The sequence below is a fragment of the Natator depressus genome, chromosome 15 (genome assembly GCF_965152275.1).
Source record: "Natator depressus isolate rNatDep1 chromosome 15, rNatDep2.hap1, whole genome shotgun sequence".
Lineage (NCBI taxonomy): Eukaryota > Metazoa > Chordata > Testudines > Cheloniidae > Natator > Natator depressus.
The window spans coordinates 9,325,043-9,343,209 of record NC_134248.1 but is presented as its reverse complement, the minus strand read 5'-3'; the positions used below and the strand labels follow the sequence as shown (position 1 = coordinate 9,343,209).

Sequence of the window (18,167 nt, the reverse complement as noted above, 5' to 3'; positions counted from 1 at the left end):
CTGAGCAGCAAAAACTGCGAGAAAGGGTAGCTGCAGATAGGTAGCTTCAATTAGCTTTTTCTGGGAGTTACTTTTGGAGCTTTGTCAAATATTCAGGGCTCTGTGGCTGCAGACGCCTCACCTTGCGCACTTGTGTTCCAGAATCCAAGCTTTGATTTTTAAAAATGTCTTGCTCTTTTATGATTGCAAAGGAAACCCTCCAAAAGTGGAGTTTGAGGCAATGGAGGTTGCCTCAATCTGCAGACAGCCTGAAACAATAGCTCACAGAGGGGGTATGAACTTGCCCTGTTATCGGCGCATGTGTTAACTCTGAAACCTAATGGTAGCCATTCAAATTGTCACGTCAGTTATTTCATAATGGAAACATTCAGCTAATGTACTTGTCCCATAATCCCAATCTGCCTTGCACGCCTTTCGAGGTGCCAAAAACTTGATCTTCTACCCACCCAAACCTCTAGCTTCTGTCTTGGCGATGTTTATTATGCAACTACTGTGCTTCATGTACAGCATATGGAAAATTAAAAAAAACTAGGGGCAGAATAAAATACATTAAATTTAATAACGCAGGAGTAATATTCATTGTCCTAAGTCACTAGAACCTGTGTGAAGCTGTCACAGGCTTTCTATCTGCTGGTCTGGAGCACCAGAGAATCCAAAGGTCTTGTTAGTGAAATTGAGGGGAAGATTGCTGTGGAGTATCAAGAGCTGTGAATATGGCATATGAATTAATATCCCTGTTAGTGATGGACTTTTCTGTTGTCCTTTGTCCTCACGTTGGCACCAAAAATGCAGATAGAGACTAAGAACATAAGGAAATCAGTGTAGTCTGTACAGAAATATTACTCCTGTTGAAATGTGTTAATGTCTGAGTTTCGTTGGCAGGGAGGGAACTATTTTTCTTTCCCTGGGCATGGGGAGGCAGGGAATCCCTCAAGATACCAGCCCCAGTTGAGCAAGGCCCTGAAACGTGTTTAAGTGCCACAGCTGGTGCGTTGTCAGTAATGATTGGATAAAATGGAGATCTATACCATCAAGGTATTAAAAGGAAAGCATCTCTCTCGTGGAAGATGCATCTGCTAGTGCAAACTTCACCTTCACTAGAGTAAAAGGACTTGAACTCCAGTACAGAACATCTTACTGTCCAATGCACACCGTGATTTCCCTCTCACTGTGAGTGTCTGTGCGTTTCTCCCTGAATGGAGGAACCAAGGGAATTAACCTATACACTTGGCAACAACCCAGTTTGTCTCGTGTCCCACAACTTAAGAACAAAGAAATACAGATTTTTTTTCTCTTACTGATACAGGTAAATTTTGACAGTCACCAGTGTGCCTTCTGGACCCTGAATTGATTCCCCCCCTTAAATCTCTCTCTATATACAGGACGGACTCCTTTAGGGGATTTGTTGATTACTGCTTGCAGAAAATACCTCAGGAAAGGCCATCGTCAGCAGACCTGTTGCGGGTAATTTTTCACTTTTCTATTTCAGAAGTTTAGGGAAGGGAAGGAGGGAGGTCGGAGGTGGAATAATGTTACCAGTATTGGTGGTGGGACAGCACGTCACTTGACAGAGTGGAGTAGGCCATTTTCTAGTGTATCCAGGTAGGCATAGGAGCTGCAAGGTCAGGACTAGTTGCACCCTGTGGATTGGTTTTCCTGAGAATTCTCCTTTTTTTATTATGATTACTATGCAGTTGCATTTAGAAATGTAATTTCCACTTCTGTTCTATTTTAACAGCTTCCCTCCCCACAGCTTACATGATAAAGGATGGCTGAACTAAGCAAAGATCTTTTTAAAGCAGCTTTGCAAAAGTATCATGACCATGACACTGGAATGCGTTACCTAGGGAGGTGGTGGAATCTCCTTCCTTAGAAGTTTTTAAGGTCAGGCTTGACAAAGCCCTGACTGGGATGATTTAGTTGGGGATTGGTCGGTTGCTTTGAGCAGGGGGTTGGACTAGATGACCTCCTGAGGTCCCTTCCAACCCTGATATTCTAGGATTCATTTCCCAGTCCAGGCACTGAACCCATTTGCCCACCCTTTTACATTTCAATGATAGTGGAAAATTGGTGATATTTTACTTGTCGGTTCCAAAAATTAAAACTCACTTTGGGCCAGTAGAATTTTGCAAGACAGCCTTAAAATTCACCATGACAATAAATAAACGAATTCATGGTCCCCTACCTCTTGCCACCAGATTCTTGCTGGTCTGCAATACTAATTGGGAATGCCAAATGTCAGGTGGAATAAGATGGCACTTCAGACAGCTGTGGTTAACCTGGGCGAAACTCACCCTTGTGCACTGGCGTGTTTTGTCGTGGCCTTGGACTGGCCCTCTGCACAGAGATGAATTTCATCCTTTATGCACAACCTTGGCTGCCACTATTGTTGATGCATCTTTCTACAGCATCACATTTAAACCTCCTTTCATGTAAATGGTTCATTTGAAATCCACCCTGTTACAGGCAAAACAGCTGGTTCTGAGAATCACTTTTGATATCTGGCTGCATTGTTCCTGCAGAAAATTGCAACCTACCAGTGTGAAATTTAAAAGCCGAGTGGCCTTGTTTGTTTGAATTGCTAGAGAATTAGGGCACTTGATGTTCTGTTTTCAGACTTCATTCTGCTCCTGTTAAAATGCATCTGTTGTAACAGGAAACTCCGAGGTTCAAGCTATTGGAGAGGATTGTGGGTAAGCTGCATGGGGAAAGGGTTCATGCTGTTGTGAGGAACTACTTTGGGAGCAGTCACAGGACTCCTGCCCCTTTGTACCCCAGTGGGCTTTGCAGAGAACGCGTTTGAGTTCTGGAAGGAAGCTGCAAGTCTCATGAGGCTGTGTCGTGTAGTAGCCTGCCTAGCTGAAGGAAGGGCCTGTCAGCAGCAAGCGGATAAAGGATTTAATTGTGATTTCTGCAGAAGCGCTGAATGTAGTTGAACTATAAGCATAGGAAAGGACAAACCATCACCAGCATTAGTTTAGTTGCACCTGCTGCAGGCACTCACTGTTAAATTATCCAGTGTATAGACAAGACTTAAGAGTACGTGCTCAAAAGCTTTGAGGGGCGAGAGAGGATTTCTGCACTCCAGATTTAGTTCAAAACGGCAAACCAGCCTCCTGGTCTAGTATAGTGGCAATGGAGCGCGCAGGAAGCAGAGTTGGGTTCTGCGTTACAGGAGCGCTCCATCTCTAGCCTGGAGGGAGGGTGACCTCGTGTATAGGCTTAGAAGTGGGGAGGAAAAGAACGTTAATCAGAAATTGGATATTAGTGTGTGTATTCTTTTCCATCTTCCCCTTATCCCATCAACTAGCGTTGGGTCATTGTGCAAGCACCCTCCATCTTTGTCTGTCCAAAGTCCACCTGCTGACCATCTCCTGTGACACAATCCATCCATTGCTTCCTCGGCTTTCCTCTTGAGTCCCTTTCCTGCCATGCTATCTTCAGCAGGTCTCCTTTTATTTATCCCCTGCATGTATCTGAACCAGTGAAGTTGCCCTTCCTGGTTTTTGTCAGCCACATCATGGACTTTGACTTCCATCCTAATACTTCCCTTTTGAAATCTCTCTCTTAGTGTAACTCCTCTTATGGCATGAAAACCTCTCATCTTGAACACCTGTAGGCACTGAGTCTGCCGTCTGTGTCACCCATGCTTCTGCACCACACAGCTGTGTGAGGCCCACCGTTTTTCTATACAGTTGGACTTTTAGTCTTCGTGGCATACACCTGTCATGCGTAATCCCTGAGATGTTATTCCACACTCTTCCAGCACTCCTCAGTCTGGACTGTCTAATGCACTCAAGCTCACCGTCTTCTGCACCTGACCCGCCAAGGTACTTGAACAGGTCTGTCTGCTTTAGTCGCACTCCACTAATCTCTGTGTCCAGTTTCCCTGTGGCACCCCTAGTTATCCACATGAACATGCCAGCTTATCTGGTTATACCACTGGCTTACTGTTTCCTCTGTCTCTTCTTTTGAGGGTGCCCTGGTTGCTGTGTCATCTGCATAGAGCAGCTTTTCCCACTGGGATCTTCATGCTGATATAGTCCATCAATATGATAAACAGCAGTGGACTTGCGGCCAACCACAGGTGCAGTCCAACTTTCACTTCAAAGGCACTTGTCGTTACAAAACATGTTTGGATCACCGTTTTAGGTGATCTATGTAGGGTATTCTCCATAGCTACTAAATCCTCAGACACTCCGTATTACCTCAGCATCAGTGTGAGCATCCTTCTGTCCTCTTTATTGTATGCCTTTTCTAGGTCTGTAAAAGCCCAGACACTATCCTGTTGGTGCTCTAGCCACTTCTCTGTCCTTTGCCAATTTACAGACGTGCCATCTGTGGTTCCTTGTCCTTTCCTAAAGCTGAACTGTTCTTGTTCCAGGAGAAGTTCCACCATTCTCCAAATCCTGGCATCCCCAGGGTCTGTTCCAGTATCTTCATCCCATGCAACCTTAGTTTTATCCCTCAATAGTTTTCGCATTCATGGAAACTTCCCTTCTTAAGTATTGAGACCAGGATAGACTTGCACCAGCCTTCAGGAATTGTCCTGTCTCACCATATGACTTTAACTTCTCTGCTTATGCAGTGTATGCTTCACTCATCCAAGACTTTCACCGGGTCTGCTGTCACATTGAGTCTCGATGCGTACCATTCTTCATTACCTGAACTGCGTATCTCCCCTCACCCACTGCTGTGTGAGGGTTAGGCCCTACATGCGGGTCACATGTTGGTCACTCCACCCTAAAGGGGTTTGCCTCGTTTAAGACCCTCTCAAAGTATTTTTTTCCCCCTCTCCTTCACTTGTTCAGATGTTACTAGTAATATCCCCGGTCATCATTTACTAATGGTGTTACAATACCATCCTCCGTCCCTTTGCCTCTCATTTTTGTAATGCTATAGATATTTTTGCCAGCTAGCTGTGGGTCATTTACAAGATTGGCCTATAAATCGTCTTGGCCACTCTTTGGCTTTCACTGCCTGCTTGGTAGCTAGCTTTGCTTCTTTGTATTTGTTTTCATTTACACTCAATGGATTTGTTGTTGTTGTTTTTCTTTTATGCACCATTTTCTTACCTCAGATTGCTATTTGCACTTGATCAGAGCCACCACCATTCCTCTCTTTTCCTGGGCTTTCCCCATCTGTGTTGTCCACAAACCTCTTCCACCACCTCAATCCATGTTCTTCTGAGGCGGTTCCGCTCCCCTTCTACTGATGCCAGATCTGCTTATGGACCCTTACCTTGTACAGTTTGCACAGACTTCTCTTCCACACTTCCCTGAACTGCCTGTACATTAATCTTGTTTCTTTCAGCTCAGTTTCTGCCTTGTCCAATGCTCTGCCAGTCTTTGCCACAAGAGGTTTGTGTTCTAGCAAGATGGTAGCGCAAGGTATCACTTTTCACTTCCTAACTCCTCTCCATTGAGATTTCCTCACCAAAAGCATAGGCCTTTTCCCCCACTTCTGATGTATGTAACCCAGTGACTCATTCTCTTTTGGAACCATACGCTGGCTATCATCCATTGTTACTGTATGGGTCTCCTTCCTTAACAAAGGCCCTGCCTGGAGCCTTTACACAAACTTCTCTGTAAACCATGGGACCATTAATCTTCTGATACAACCCAAGTTTCTTTCTCCCTCATTCTCCCATGAAGGAAAACGTTACCTTTCTGTGGTGCAATGGGCAGTTTCCTCTTACCCAGTTCCATGGCGTTGCACTGTAGATTTGTAAGGTTGGTGCTACAGGCTTTCTCTGTGGGCGTGGTGGGAGATCTAAAAAGATAGTATAACTAGTTGGATTTAGATTTTGAGTGAGCTGCACAGAGTTTCTGGGAGATGTGGAGCTACCAGTTCTCCAAGATCCACCACTGCATTGCATTGTGCATGATCAGAGGCCTGAGTCCTTAATCAAGTTTTGCAGATAGTTACTGATTAATCACAGAAATTAGGGATGGAAAAGATCTTCTAGGTCGGCCGGTCCATCTACCAGCCAGAGCAGGATTATTCTGTATGGTGCATTCTCTAGAGTCTTCAGCAGTCTAGTCTTAAGCCCCAGCAATGGGTCTTCCACCATTTCCCTAGGGCAACTGTTTCACAGCCTGTCAGGAGGATTTTTAGCCTAAATTTTCCTTTTCCCAATTTCATGCTATTAATCCCAGTAATGCCACCTGGAAGCACTCGCTCACTTCTTCTCTGCCCATGGTGTTTGCACCTTTCAAATGTTTGTAGTGTTCTACAATTTCCCTGATTGTTCTGCTTTCTCTTCTCTTAGCCAAACGATAGATATGCAGCTCTTTTCTCCTGAGTCAGTCCTTCCAGCCCTCCTGATCATTTTGTTCTCCTCTAAATCTCTCCATTTTGACACATCTTTCTGGTATTGATGTGCCCACAGCAGAAAGCACTGTTCCAGGTCTGGTTACACTTGAGCCATATGGAGGGCTGTTTCTTCTCTGCTCTGTAATGATGATGCTTCTTTGTATACACCCCAAAACTTCATTTGGCCTTTTTGGCTCCTGTCTTGTTGCAAAATCTTGTCTAATTTCCTGTCGACTGCTACCCGTAGGTCTTTTTTAGCATTATTGTTCGCATGTAGTATTTTTTTTTTTTTTTAAAGTCTTAGATTTTTTTTTCAAGTTGAATCTCCTCCTTTGGTTTTCTATCCATGTTTCTAATCTCTCCATCTCCCTATTATTTCTCTGTCCAGACTGGTACTAGCAACTCCTCCCAATGTAGTAAGCTTTGTGACTTAACCATTAACATGCCTTTTACGCCCTTTTCTGTATTATTAATGAAGATCTTAAATTAAAACTTACTTAGCACCAATTCCCACAGCAACTGATCAGAGTCTTTCCCTAAACTTGATACCTTGTCATTTATTATTGCCCTTTGTTTATGGTGTTTCGCCAGTTTTCATTCCCAAACCTAATCAATTACCATTTGTTTTGGGAGTAAAGAAAGGTTCTTTGCTGCACTTACTTTGCAGCAGTTTACAGTTTATAATATGAAAGTAGGCCAGGGACCACATACTGAAGGTCGTGTCCCCAGTTTATTGACGTTACAGATAGGAAGTGAATCCTAAATCAGACATTCAACTCCTTATGTCATCTGGCTACAGCCTACCTGAAAAGTGTAGGAGCCTTGTGTAACTCCAGGGGCTTTATCTTTGGGAAATTCAAGGAGCAGCATTTCTTTAGAAGGTAGCCATGTGTGAAAATTGTCCGGCCCCTTTTCCATCAGGCTTTTTTTACATATTGCCTTTCTTTAAAATTGATCAGTGGCCTGCTATTCCTCTGGTTGCAGTGCCTGGCTGCTGGTGAGAATTGCATGGCATGCTGCTGTTCCACACCAGGTAAACGGGACCCAGTTTTTCCTTAAATATTTCGGCAGAGGAATCACTAGCTCCATAGTGTTTTTTGCTTCATTTCCACAGTTGGTTAAATCGCTGCTCTGTGCTTACCTTGCAGCCTTTTGATGCTGATTTTTGTTCTAAGGCTACCATTCAGCCTTTGTTTTATGGCTTCTCTTGTTGCTCTTTCAGCTCAGTAAAATGTGTTCTCATGGATGCATCAGAGCCTCTCTTGATTCGCGAAGTAAGAAATCGAAACCATACACTCTGTACTGCATAGTCAGCTTTGCGCTCTTTCTTCTGGCTTTGCTGTAAACCTGGACCATATAGTATATATATTTAACTCCTATGGCTTGGTTTTCCAAGGAAATGCTGATAAATGAGGCTCCGTTTTTAATCTCTTCAGAGCCCAGTGTATTTTTTCCCTGTGCTCTGAGTATGTGCTGTACAGCACAGACCAGTGTTTTCTTCTCTGGTTCCACTTGCAGCACATTGATAATCCTTTGACCAGCTAATAGGTTTATGTTGTTAGTTTCTTGATGATTCATTCATGTGGCTTGGCAATCCATCGGCTCTCTAGTAATAGTGCAAGTTCATTGAAGGATATGATTTCATGGTTACCTTGGGCAGGAGTCTGTGTAAACAATTGGAGCTGAGACGTCATTCATAGATTGCACATTTTCTGTCCTTTTAATTGCTTTATCGGAAGACGTTGATTGCTGTGCCACAAATTTGTTCCCTTCTTCATCAGCCCCAAAGTTCTTCAGCTTACAGCATACAATACTTCCTTCTTTCGAACCATTTTTTGGGCAGTCCAGGCTCTTTTACATAAGAAGGGATGTAGGGTTATGTTTGTGGTGGTATTTTTCTATGGGGAGTGTACTAAGTGATTGTTGAATTAAATGCTTCTGAGAATGAATGCAATGTCAGCTCAGTATATGGTATGAGCTTTGTTAAAGGGACAGTTAAATTTTAAAGTGTAGTTTAAAAACCAAAACAAATAACCATATGTGTCACCTTAGATATTTTTTTTTTTTTTAAACTGGAAGGAATTTTAAAATCTAGCTTGATTTTCACCATTTGTTACTTGGAGATGTGGATTCTATTCCTGACTCTGCCACTGACTTGCTGTGTCACCTTGGGCAACTCACTTTCCCCTCTTTGCCTCTGTTTCCCTTACCACCCTTAATCTGTCATGTCTATATTTAGGTTGTAACTCTTTGGAGCGAGGACTCTCTCTTAATATGTGTGAGTGCAGAGCCAGGCTCAGTGGGGCCTTGATCTTTTTTGGGGTTTATAGATACTACTATAATACAGATAATCATAATTTAGATTTCTATTTCATGCATGTACCTTGCAATCTAACTCGGGCCCTGATTCAATAAGGTATTAAAACACCAGCTTAACTTTAAGCATTCAATTAGTCCCATGTATTGCACTGGGACTACTCATATAAGCTTAAAATTAACCACGTGTTTGAGTACTTGGCTGAACGGGCGCATTTGGCGTGGATTAATGTTGGCACTTCCAGAATCAGTAACATGGTTTGAAATGCATTTTTTTTCTATTTTAAAAATTCTCTACAGTGAGATGAAAATGGTAATTTTATCTCCACCCACAATTAGCTGCAAGTTGACTTCATTCATTTGCCAGTGTTTACATTATTTTAAAAAAACTTAAATTGGAGTGTCTGCATATAAAGGAACAGAAATTATTCAGTTTTCTTCCCTGTGAAATGACTGTCAAAACTTGAGTTATAATAAAAGACACTTTGATACTGAAATGAATGGGCATCTTTTTTAATAAAACTCAAATGCACAATAGCTGTAATTTATTTAAAAATTTAAAAAATAAGCCTTTGGCATACATCTGTTTACAGATCATTAACACAAGTTAATCTGATCCTCATGGCTCTTCTGGATATGAGACTCCTCTCTTGAGGAGTGCTTCATCTTCACATATCATGTATGCCTGGCGTCATTTCTTGTAACGATTTGATTTATATTGCAAATAGAACAAATATGGGCCAGATCATGAACCCAGTCTTATTACTGTGACTAGTTCCATGGAAGTCAACAGGGCTCTTCAAAATACTTTGCGCTATCCCAGTAGTGAGTGTTTGCTGCATCAGGCCTTCTGGTTACAAATCTTTAGGTGACAGAATCTTTTCCCTTTGCTTCATTGTCCTTGCCTGAAGAAATATATAGGATACACTTGCTCTTTAGAACACTTTAAAAATGTATCCTCCTGTGTTGCCTACAAGCAACATAGGCTAATGTAAGGAGGATGTGCAGAATATTGGCAAATGAATACCCTGTCCAGAATGTTTCATTCAATCAAAAGGCTGCTAGCCACAAATTCTGTCAGTGGTCCCTATTGACTGTCTGCGGGAGGGAGCACATTCAAAGATGCGTTTTAAGTGCTATCCTAAGTAGGGATGAACTCTGCCATGTGTTGAAGTTCTTTTCTGAACCGGGATCTATGTAAAGACCTGATCCTATTCCCATTGATTGACTTACTGGGAGCGCAGTAAAACCCTTAGTCCTCCCATTATTCCTATTTATGAATCTGAAAGGTCTAGAGGATAAATCTTTGCATGAGGTGTAGGCAGGAAGTCTCCAGTCACAGGAGTAAGAATTCCTTCCTCCTTGAGTATCTACTTATTTATGTACCTAATATATTCATCTTTACTTAAACTGTATATAATCTGCAAGTTGGCTGCTGTTTAAATTTTGATTATGTTGCTCCTTGGATTACCGTGTAAGAGAGAGAGAAAGACGAGTGAGTGTGTCTGTGTGTACGTACACAGGGAGGGAACAGATCAGTTACTGTTTGTATGACAGTATCTCAGTGGCCCCACCCAAGATTTAGACCCTGTTGTGCTAGGCACAGGACAGACCCAAAGAGCACATAGTTTAAACAAGCAAGGCAGACCAAAAGCTGGGAGGGGAAAATGGGCAGAGGGGGGTGAAGTGACTTGCCCAGGGTCACCTAGCAGGTCAGTGGCAGAAGTGGGAATAGACCCCAGGTCTCCTGGCGTATAGTCTAGTGCCCTACCCGCTAGTCCCCCCACTCTGAGTTGATCTCTGATTTGTCAAGTAGAGCAGTGACCATATTTCTCCATATCCTTTGCATGGCAGAGTCCTGCACTCCTGCCGATTTTTATAACCGTTGAATGAAGCATTTCACCATCTGAATGCTGTATGTCAGGCTGCCGCATGGCTAGCTTGCTCACTTATGTTGATGTGGCTGATGTACGGTGCATCTAATCAGCGCTAAATGAATTTTGGGAGCTTTGGTACCTAACAGTGTTGAGGATGGGGGAAGAAATGTCATATCAGGTGACTTTTAATGTAATAATTACAATGGCTCATGTTGTCTGGTAAAACACGTATGGTGCTGTGTCTGAGGCCACATATCTTCTCTCGTCTCAAAATCAGCATGACTTTGTTCGCCGAGACCGGCCGCCCCGGGTCCTAATTGACCTAATACAAAGGACGAAAGATGCTGTACGCGAGCTGGATAACCTTCAGTACCGGAAAATGAAGAAAATCCTTTTCCAGGAGGCGCGGAATGGGCCGCTGACGGAGTCTCTGGAGGAGGAGGAGGTACTGTTGTTTGTAATTACATCGACAGCATCCGAAAGCTGACTGGGCGCTTTCCAGGGCAAGTGGAATGTTGTGGTTGTTGCCCCAAGGAGCACGCACTGTGTGGCTGTAAATTGTTAGTGCGCCCTGCGGTTCAGCAGAGATGGAGTGAGGACAGATATGGGTGACAGCCCCAAGAGAAGGCAGTTTCTCAGATTAGGTTAGGTATATGCACGTGCTGGTGGCTTGAAAGCTTTGTTTTGGTCTTCTTTCAAAGGAACAACTTTTTTCTTCCACAGAAGAAACTCCTCTTAAGGAGGATTTTGAATGAGAAGATCGTGGCTTCACAGGCCAGGTCAGGGCGGGAATAGGCAAGGTTTTAATGTGGAGCAATGAAGCTGTATTGCCAAACAGGGATTCGGAGATACTTAGAACGAGGGAAGTAAATTTTTCTAAGTCCCATAAACTGCAGTTGTGGGGCAGGTTTGTTCAGGCATTCTCTTACAACTTGGCCTCTTACCTTGCTACATGCTGTTGGACCTCCACCCCCGATCTCAGGGACACAAGATTTTTAAGTCCAAAGTGGGGTCCTAACAGAATTTGTTTGTGTGCACACTTCACAAATGGATGCCAAGAAAACTCTGTGAGGGATTAAATATGTACATCTAAGTCACTGTCGTCCTTAACGTGAGGAAACTCTGCCTTTAGACTGTGTCTGTCCCGCATCCTGGGACTGCCAGAATCTGGATTTGTTGCTCTTTCAGGCACACTACAAAGCTCAGCTGTGGAGGGAATGGGATCAGGGTGGCATGGGGTTATTTTATTGGCATGATATAATTGTTATTGAGCTGGATTTAATAATAATTGTGTGGACAGCAGGTTTAATGGGATTTTAGTGGGGTGGTTTTAAATCCTGTAAAGGATGCCAAGAGCTTGAGATGGGCACTTAGTGGTGGAAGAGGAGACCAGCTGACCTCACTCAGTAGTGATCTCACCAGCTGATTTAAGGAGCATCAGTAATGGGTTTTGATCATCTGACAAAAAGAGAGTAGCTGCCATGGAGAGCTCTTTTTAGGGATGAAGAGATTAAACTGGGAAACCCACAGGGAAAGTAGAGGAGAGCTGAGGGACATGAAAGCCACCCCTTCCTGGGAAGTGAGTTCCACCAAGACATAGTCTCACTCAGGGGCTTGAAATGTACAGCTGGGGCTTGTGAAGGGTACAAATGAATGAGCTTTCAAAAACGATGTGCTTTACCTTCAGTGACTGGTGGCCTAGACGCTTATTTTCTACATAAAGGCAAGCCAGTTTGATATCACCATCGCAAAGTTTTTTTCCAATTGCTGAGACATTTCTATCAATTAATTGGCCTCTCACGAGCCGAAAATGAAATCAGATAAGCAGAGATGCTTTTTTTAAAAAGTTCTTGAATGCTAAAAATGAAAACCACCGTTTGATACGCCAAGCCAGGCATAAAATTAAAATCTGATTCCGTTCAAACCGTCAGCTGAAAACAGCCCAATTAATCAGTGTGCAGTAATTGGCACTAACTGTGCTTTAGAGAAGGAAACCAGTGATTTGTCAATGACATTGAAGGAAAATTATTTAATGTCACTTGATATGGGCACATGTGGATAAACTAATATCTAATGGTTTGGTGCATAAAAACCTTTTTCCATTGAGCCCATTAGTATTATGTGGCCTTGACTGTATGTATCCTTTTCCAACAATGCAGCAGGCAGATGTGAAGCGGGGAGGCCAAAGTTCAGCATGCTGGGGCTAATTTGTTGGGCCTATGTAGATCAGTTGTGCTGTTTTGGGAGGAGGAAAAGGCTCGGAGGAGGGGGCGTCCATGCTGAGATACAGAATGGCACTGATAGCACTTTTGAAGAAACACCTGCCTGTACTTCCAGTTGGAGGATGGTAACTATACAGTGGGAGCAGCAGATAGGTAGAGCTGTGCAGGAATTTCCATTCTAAGCCCCTGTTGTCAGTCACTCTGAATTTTTCCAACACTTTCAGACTGAAATTCCCAGGCTGTCTCTCTGCCCAGGAGTGTTCTCCTCTTCCTCTTCTCCCCCCAGGGAAAGTCTGAACAAAATCATTTCAAGGACAGCAAGTAGAGGGGAAGGGGAATACTGTCCCCATTTTAATGTTTAATAGCTCTGGCGCTGGGGTTAGAGTGCTGAAATGTATCAAGATAATAGCCATCACCAAGAAGTGCCTTGGAGTATTCCAATAGCATTTGGTTTTGATATCACTGAGTTACAATCCACAGCACATGTTGCACTGAGTTTTCTCACTAAGCTTGTCAGTGTGTTGCTAAGGGAGGTCATGTCGCACATGTATGCATGGCTAACTTAGCAGTACAGGACGTTAGCGAGGGTGCACAATGAATGAAGCTCTGGCCTCAGTCACTGCTCATCTTGTTCGCAAAAGCTGCCTAGCTCCTAAAGCCCACCCTGGATGGGGAGGGAGGGAAGGGTTCCCTCCAGTAGGCTTCCTAGGGAGTGCAGGAGATGTGTTCCCTATTGTGAACATCGCTGGGTATATATCCAATGAGTTTCACATCTTGGAGCTTTGAAACTTTTTTCTAAAGGAACTCCCATCAAAACCTATCAGGAGAGAGTTACAGTGGCATGTTTAGGCACTCAGGCCAGGAAGTGAGAAAGTTCAGGTTGTATGTGCAGCCTCAACACTGTCCTTTGTGCATATGCATTCTTTAATTTCATACTCATGGACTGTTTCTCAAATGCTGCAGCATAATATGCAGTTTCTTCTGCAGCTTTAGCTACACATGTGTAGCTTGGTGTGCAATTGTTCTTTCTTGTACGTGTGTAACACTGTCATGGGATGTTTTAATTTGGTCTAGTATAATCAAAAGCACCCGTACACAAACTGAGAGCTCTGCCAATTACTTAACATTACAAAACTAAATACAAATTTCAGTCAGCAAGCCCTTCTACCAAACAGCAGCTCTTACTACAGATAACAGCCTAGTCATTGGCTAATAAAGTCTCTCTCCCCAGCTCTCTTCAAAGGCCCGACCAAGATGGCCCTGCAGTACTCACTGAATTTTGGCTAATCAGGGCTATTGTGGACTAGAGATTGGAGGGCATTCTGGAGCCCCAAGGCCCTTTATAGAGAATTACCTGCCAGCGGCACCTCCTCTGGTGATAACCCTTTGACTTAGATCGCTTAATATAACTTCTCTTCTCTGTAAGCCAGTACAGGTCAGACTAGCCCATTATGATTACCCAACTGGTGCAAGCATACAAGAAGGAAAAATGTTGCAAGATGCTACTTCTGTGCATTTAAGTTTGTAGAAAAAAGGGCATGTCGTATCGTGGTGTTTGAGAAATAATTGTGAGATCATGTAATTAAATGTATTGTAATGCTTTCACCCATTGTAGTACAGCCTCTTCTGCAGAGCAACTTAGCTGTTTAAAAGTATGCAGCTCCTGCATAAGCGCTTAGGATACTCGGTGTATCTTACAAGCGTCATTTAAATTGACAGAATGTAATTTCTGTTTGGCCTGGACATCAAGGTTAAAACCCCTGCTCCTGGGAAAAGTGCCGTGGGATTCCTAAGGGATCACAAACAGTCGGGACCCCAGTTTTTACATCTCCAATACACGGCACCTCAGCTAGTAGAGGCTGGAGCATTGTTTCAGTACAGACTCTGAGGGAAGAGAGCCCCTTTCTCTATCACTGGCACGATTTACAGCAGCACCTCGATGTCCCCTGGGAGGTTCCCAGTCAAACGCTAATCGTGTCTGGCTTAGTTTGAGAGAGAACAGGCTTGCAGCCTGAGATGCTATGGCAGCAGAGCACAGAAGAGAAAACTGACTGAGAGCCTCTGTAACCTTAGGGTGATGTCTGGTTTGGCCTTTAGGAGGCGAACAACAAGGAATTTAGGCGCTGGAAAAGAGCGGCAGAGAACCTGTAACTCTGCAGGCTTGCAGAGCAATGTTGGGCACTGCAGGAATATGCACTAGGCAGTTCATCTCCTGCAGTGTTTGTAACTCTGGTGCCCCTTGTTTTGCAGGACAGTGAGCATGGATCAAACCTGAATCGGAAGATGGACAGTCTGGGCAGCAACCATTCCATCCCAAGTATGTCTGTGAGCACAGGCAGTCAGAGCAGCAGTGTGAACAGCATGCAGGAAGTCATGGATGAGAGCAGCCCTGAACTGGTCATGATGCATGACGACGAGAGCACAATTAATTCCACGTCCTCCGTGGTGCACAAGAAGGTATGTTCTCCAGGGCTCTTTGCAGCTTCAGGCAGCCGCTTCTGTCCCTCAGGTGGGTTCAGGTTCCTTAAGGCCCAGCACAGCAATGTGCAGTGAGTGCCCTCGCTAATCTGCTGCGAGAGCAGGAGGCTCAGCAGACTCCGGTGGGATTGAGCTCTTTGTGGTGTTTCTCTTCTGGCTTTAGCAATTAAATGATCTTTGAAAATAATCATAAAAAGCTGTTGCTGTGACGGCACTGTCGAAAGCCAGCCATGGAGCAGGTAGGTTCCCTGCATGCTTCTTCACCCAGCTCTGCATGGGCCCCTTCATCCTTGCCTGCAGCACCTCTTAGGCTTCCGATCCTCATTCTCCTCTGAGCAGTCATGCCACATTGTGTGTTGTGGGTTGAAGTGGCTGCATCTACTAAGGTACCACTTAGCAGTCATGGTTTGTGACCAAAGTCTGAGTTGTACTTGGATCCTCCCTCTGGACGGGAGCTTAGCACACTGAAGCACTCCTGCGAGGTAAGTTTTGAAGCAAAATTCCACTCCGTACTGCTCTTTCATTGTCTCTTTCACGGATTATCTGCTCTGCTTATTAGAGTGGCAGCTTCAGAGGTGAAGTCATCTGGGTACAGGCCAGGCGCTAACCCTGCACTTGCCATTCAGAATTAACTTTTACATATCCCTGGTAGTGTCCGCAAATGATGGAGAGTAAAATTGATGTGGTTGCTGTAACTGTGTTTACAAAGAGTGTAAAAATATATATAGGGATGTTCTGCAGCTAGAGAAGCTAACATCCCACAGTACAGTGCTACAGTAGAAGTGTGAATTTCTCACTGGCATGATAACAGCAAAGCCTAGTTTTAACCATTTAAATGCCTATTCTTCTAAACAAGCTTGTCTAAAAAAATAAAACTGCAGTTTGTCATTGAAAATGACAACACCTGCAATTTAAGACTTTTCTTGTGTGCACTCAGTTGGACCTTCAAGCAATAAATTACCAAGCAATAAATTATAATGTGTATTTATAAAGGTACTGATAGGGAAGTAACATAATTTAGTTCTAAGCTAAAGGATACTCCCAGATTTACCTTCTCAAATATGCTGGAAACCCCACCTTCAGCGTTAACCTTTTTTAAGGAAACAGCGGTGAAGTGTGAAACACCAGTTCACATATTCCCCCTAATGGAGGGAAGAAGATGCTCCAGAGACTTTATGCTGTCCCTGGTCGTAGCTGGAGCTTTCTCTCGCTCTATGTAGGTTTCAGAAATTAAATATTTTTATTCTTTCTTGTTATGCATTTGCGTGTATTGCCAAGATATACAAGATACTTTGAGGGGAGATGATGTGGATGTTTGTTTTCATAAGTTACAATGATTTTACTGGCTTGTAAATGTCGCTACAGCTCATGAAAATAAAACGTGTGCAGCTCCTATCAGACACGAATTGCATTTATTTTATAGGAATGGAGTAGCTCTTCATTTTAAGAATAAAGTTTCATTTTGTAGTAATTTTACAATACTTCCTGTGTATAAATACAGGATGATAGGTAGGGTTATGTCTAGTTTTTCAGGATTTGTGTACCGCTGTCAGTGTCCGGTGCGGAGTATCTTCCATCTCAAGTAATGCCTATGAGAATTTGGTGCCTAACTCCTTACACCTTTTGAAAATTCCCACTATACCTCTTGGCTTATATGCAGTGTTGATGCAGTGCTCATGACTGAAGACATGTATATTACTGGTGACACGGATACGATGGGTATATTTGTTGGCCGGGAGAATATTCTTGCATAAATTCATTGTTGCACTCTACATGTACACATCACTCCCACTCTGAAATTAATATCTGAGACACCAACTAGCTGAATATGTTTCTTTTCTCAGAGCTTTACAAGTGAAGGAGGAGGCCTGGGCACTCATTCATATTTGTGATTTAAGGCACTCTTGCCCACTTGTAGATCACTGAAAAAATAAGTGTTCTTAGGTTAATTGTCCTTTTTGTATAGTGGTTATCATTAAAAAATCAACATTTGCCATCAGTTACCACAGCGCACATTCTGAGAAAATCACTATTCTCCCCCTATACTTACAATATGATAGATCTCTGGTAACATCTGGCAAATGTTAACTTTTTATTGTCTTCTACCATACCTGCATATACAGGAAGATGCAGAGTATATACATCATATTACATTAAAGTTATATTTTATATGTATGTTTACCAGTATTTTATTAGTTTGGTGATAGCAATTCTCACATCTAGCTATATTTGTTATAAATACACGTGCCTGCTAATAAAAGCTAACTGCAGAGGTTAAAACATAGAAATTAAATTAAAATAGGCTTTATACGTGTGTATTTACAGTATTTGAAGATAGACATTTTAGTTTCTTAAAGTTTCTTCCTTTTGAAAAGTTTGCTAGTGAAAGTTTGAGACTTCCTGTTAGCTTAGTGCCCATATTAACCATGTCTCTGTATAATCTGTGCTCTAAAGTATTCCACACCAGCTTGTGTTTCTACTGGCAGTTAAAAAAGTACCATGGGAACAATAGGTTGTTTAGTGTCACTCGGGAGCCTTAACCACACACAAGTCATGATTTGCTCAGGTCCAGTTAAAATGAAGTCTTCATCTTCAGTTTAACCAACTTCTAAAGCAAAAGAAGGAAATACTGATTTAAAATAAGTCTCTGAGCTTGATCTAGCCATCATCTAGTCTCACTTAACTCACATGCTTTCACGCGATGGATTTGACCCTTATCAAAATAAAACAAGTGCCATGTGCATTTTTGATGCTCTGTAAATGATTATTAATATAATAATGCCATCTTATGTATCTGAAAGCTATTAAAACATCACAAGCTAGCAAAGTTACATAAGGATGCTAATGTTTTAAATAAATCCATCTTAAAATATTATAAACCTATCAATCTCTTCTCACACACATTCCGCTTAAAAGTTTATGATAATTTAGTGGTGTCATGAAAACTACAGGTCCCATC

The 18,167-nt window shown here is 42.8% G+C and overlaps 1 protein-coding gene across 2 annotated transcripts in view; it reads left to right on the top strand.

The window, feature by feature from the left end:
* TAOK3 (TAO kinase 3) overlaps window positions 1–18,167 on the top strand; it is a 139,257-nt gene that overhangs the window by 92,581 nt on the left and 28,509 nt on the right. For both annotated transcript variants that reach the window (XM_074973022.1, XM_074973023.1), the window contains 3 exons: window positions 1,383–1,464; window positions 10,786–10,953; window positions 14,981–15,187. In XM_074973022.1, the coding sequence (XP_074829123.1) occupies window positions 1,383–1,464; window positions 10,786–10,953; window positions 14,981–15,187 (457 nt within the window). The remainder of the gene's footprint in view (window positions 1–1,382; window positions 1,465–10,785; window positions 10,954–14,980; window positions 15,188–18,167) is intronic.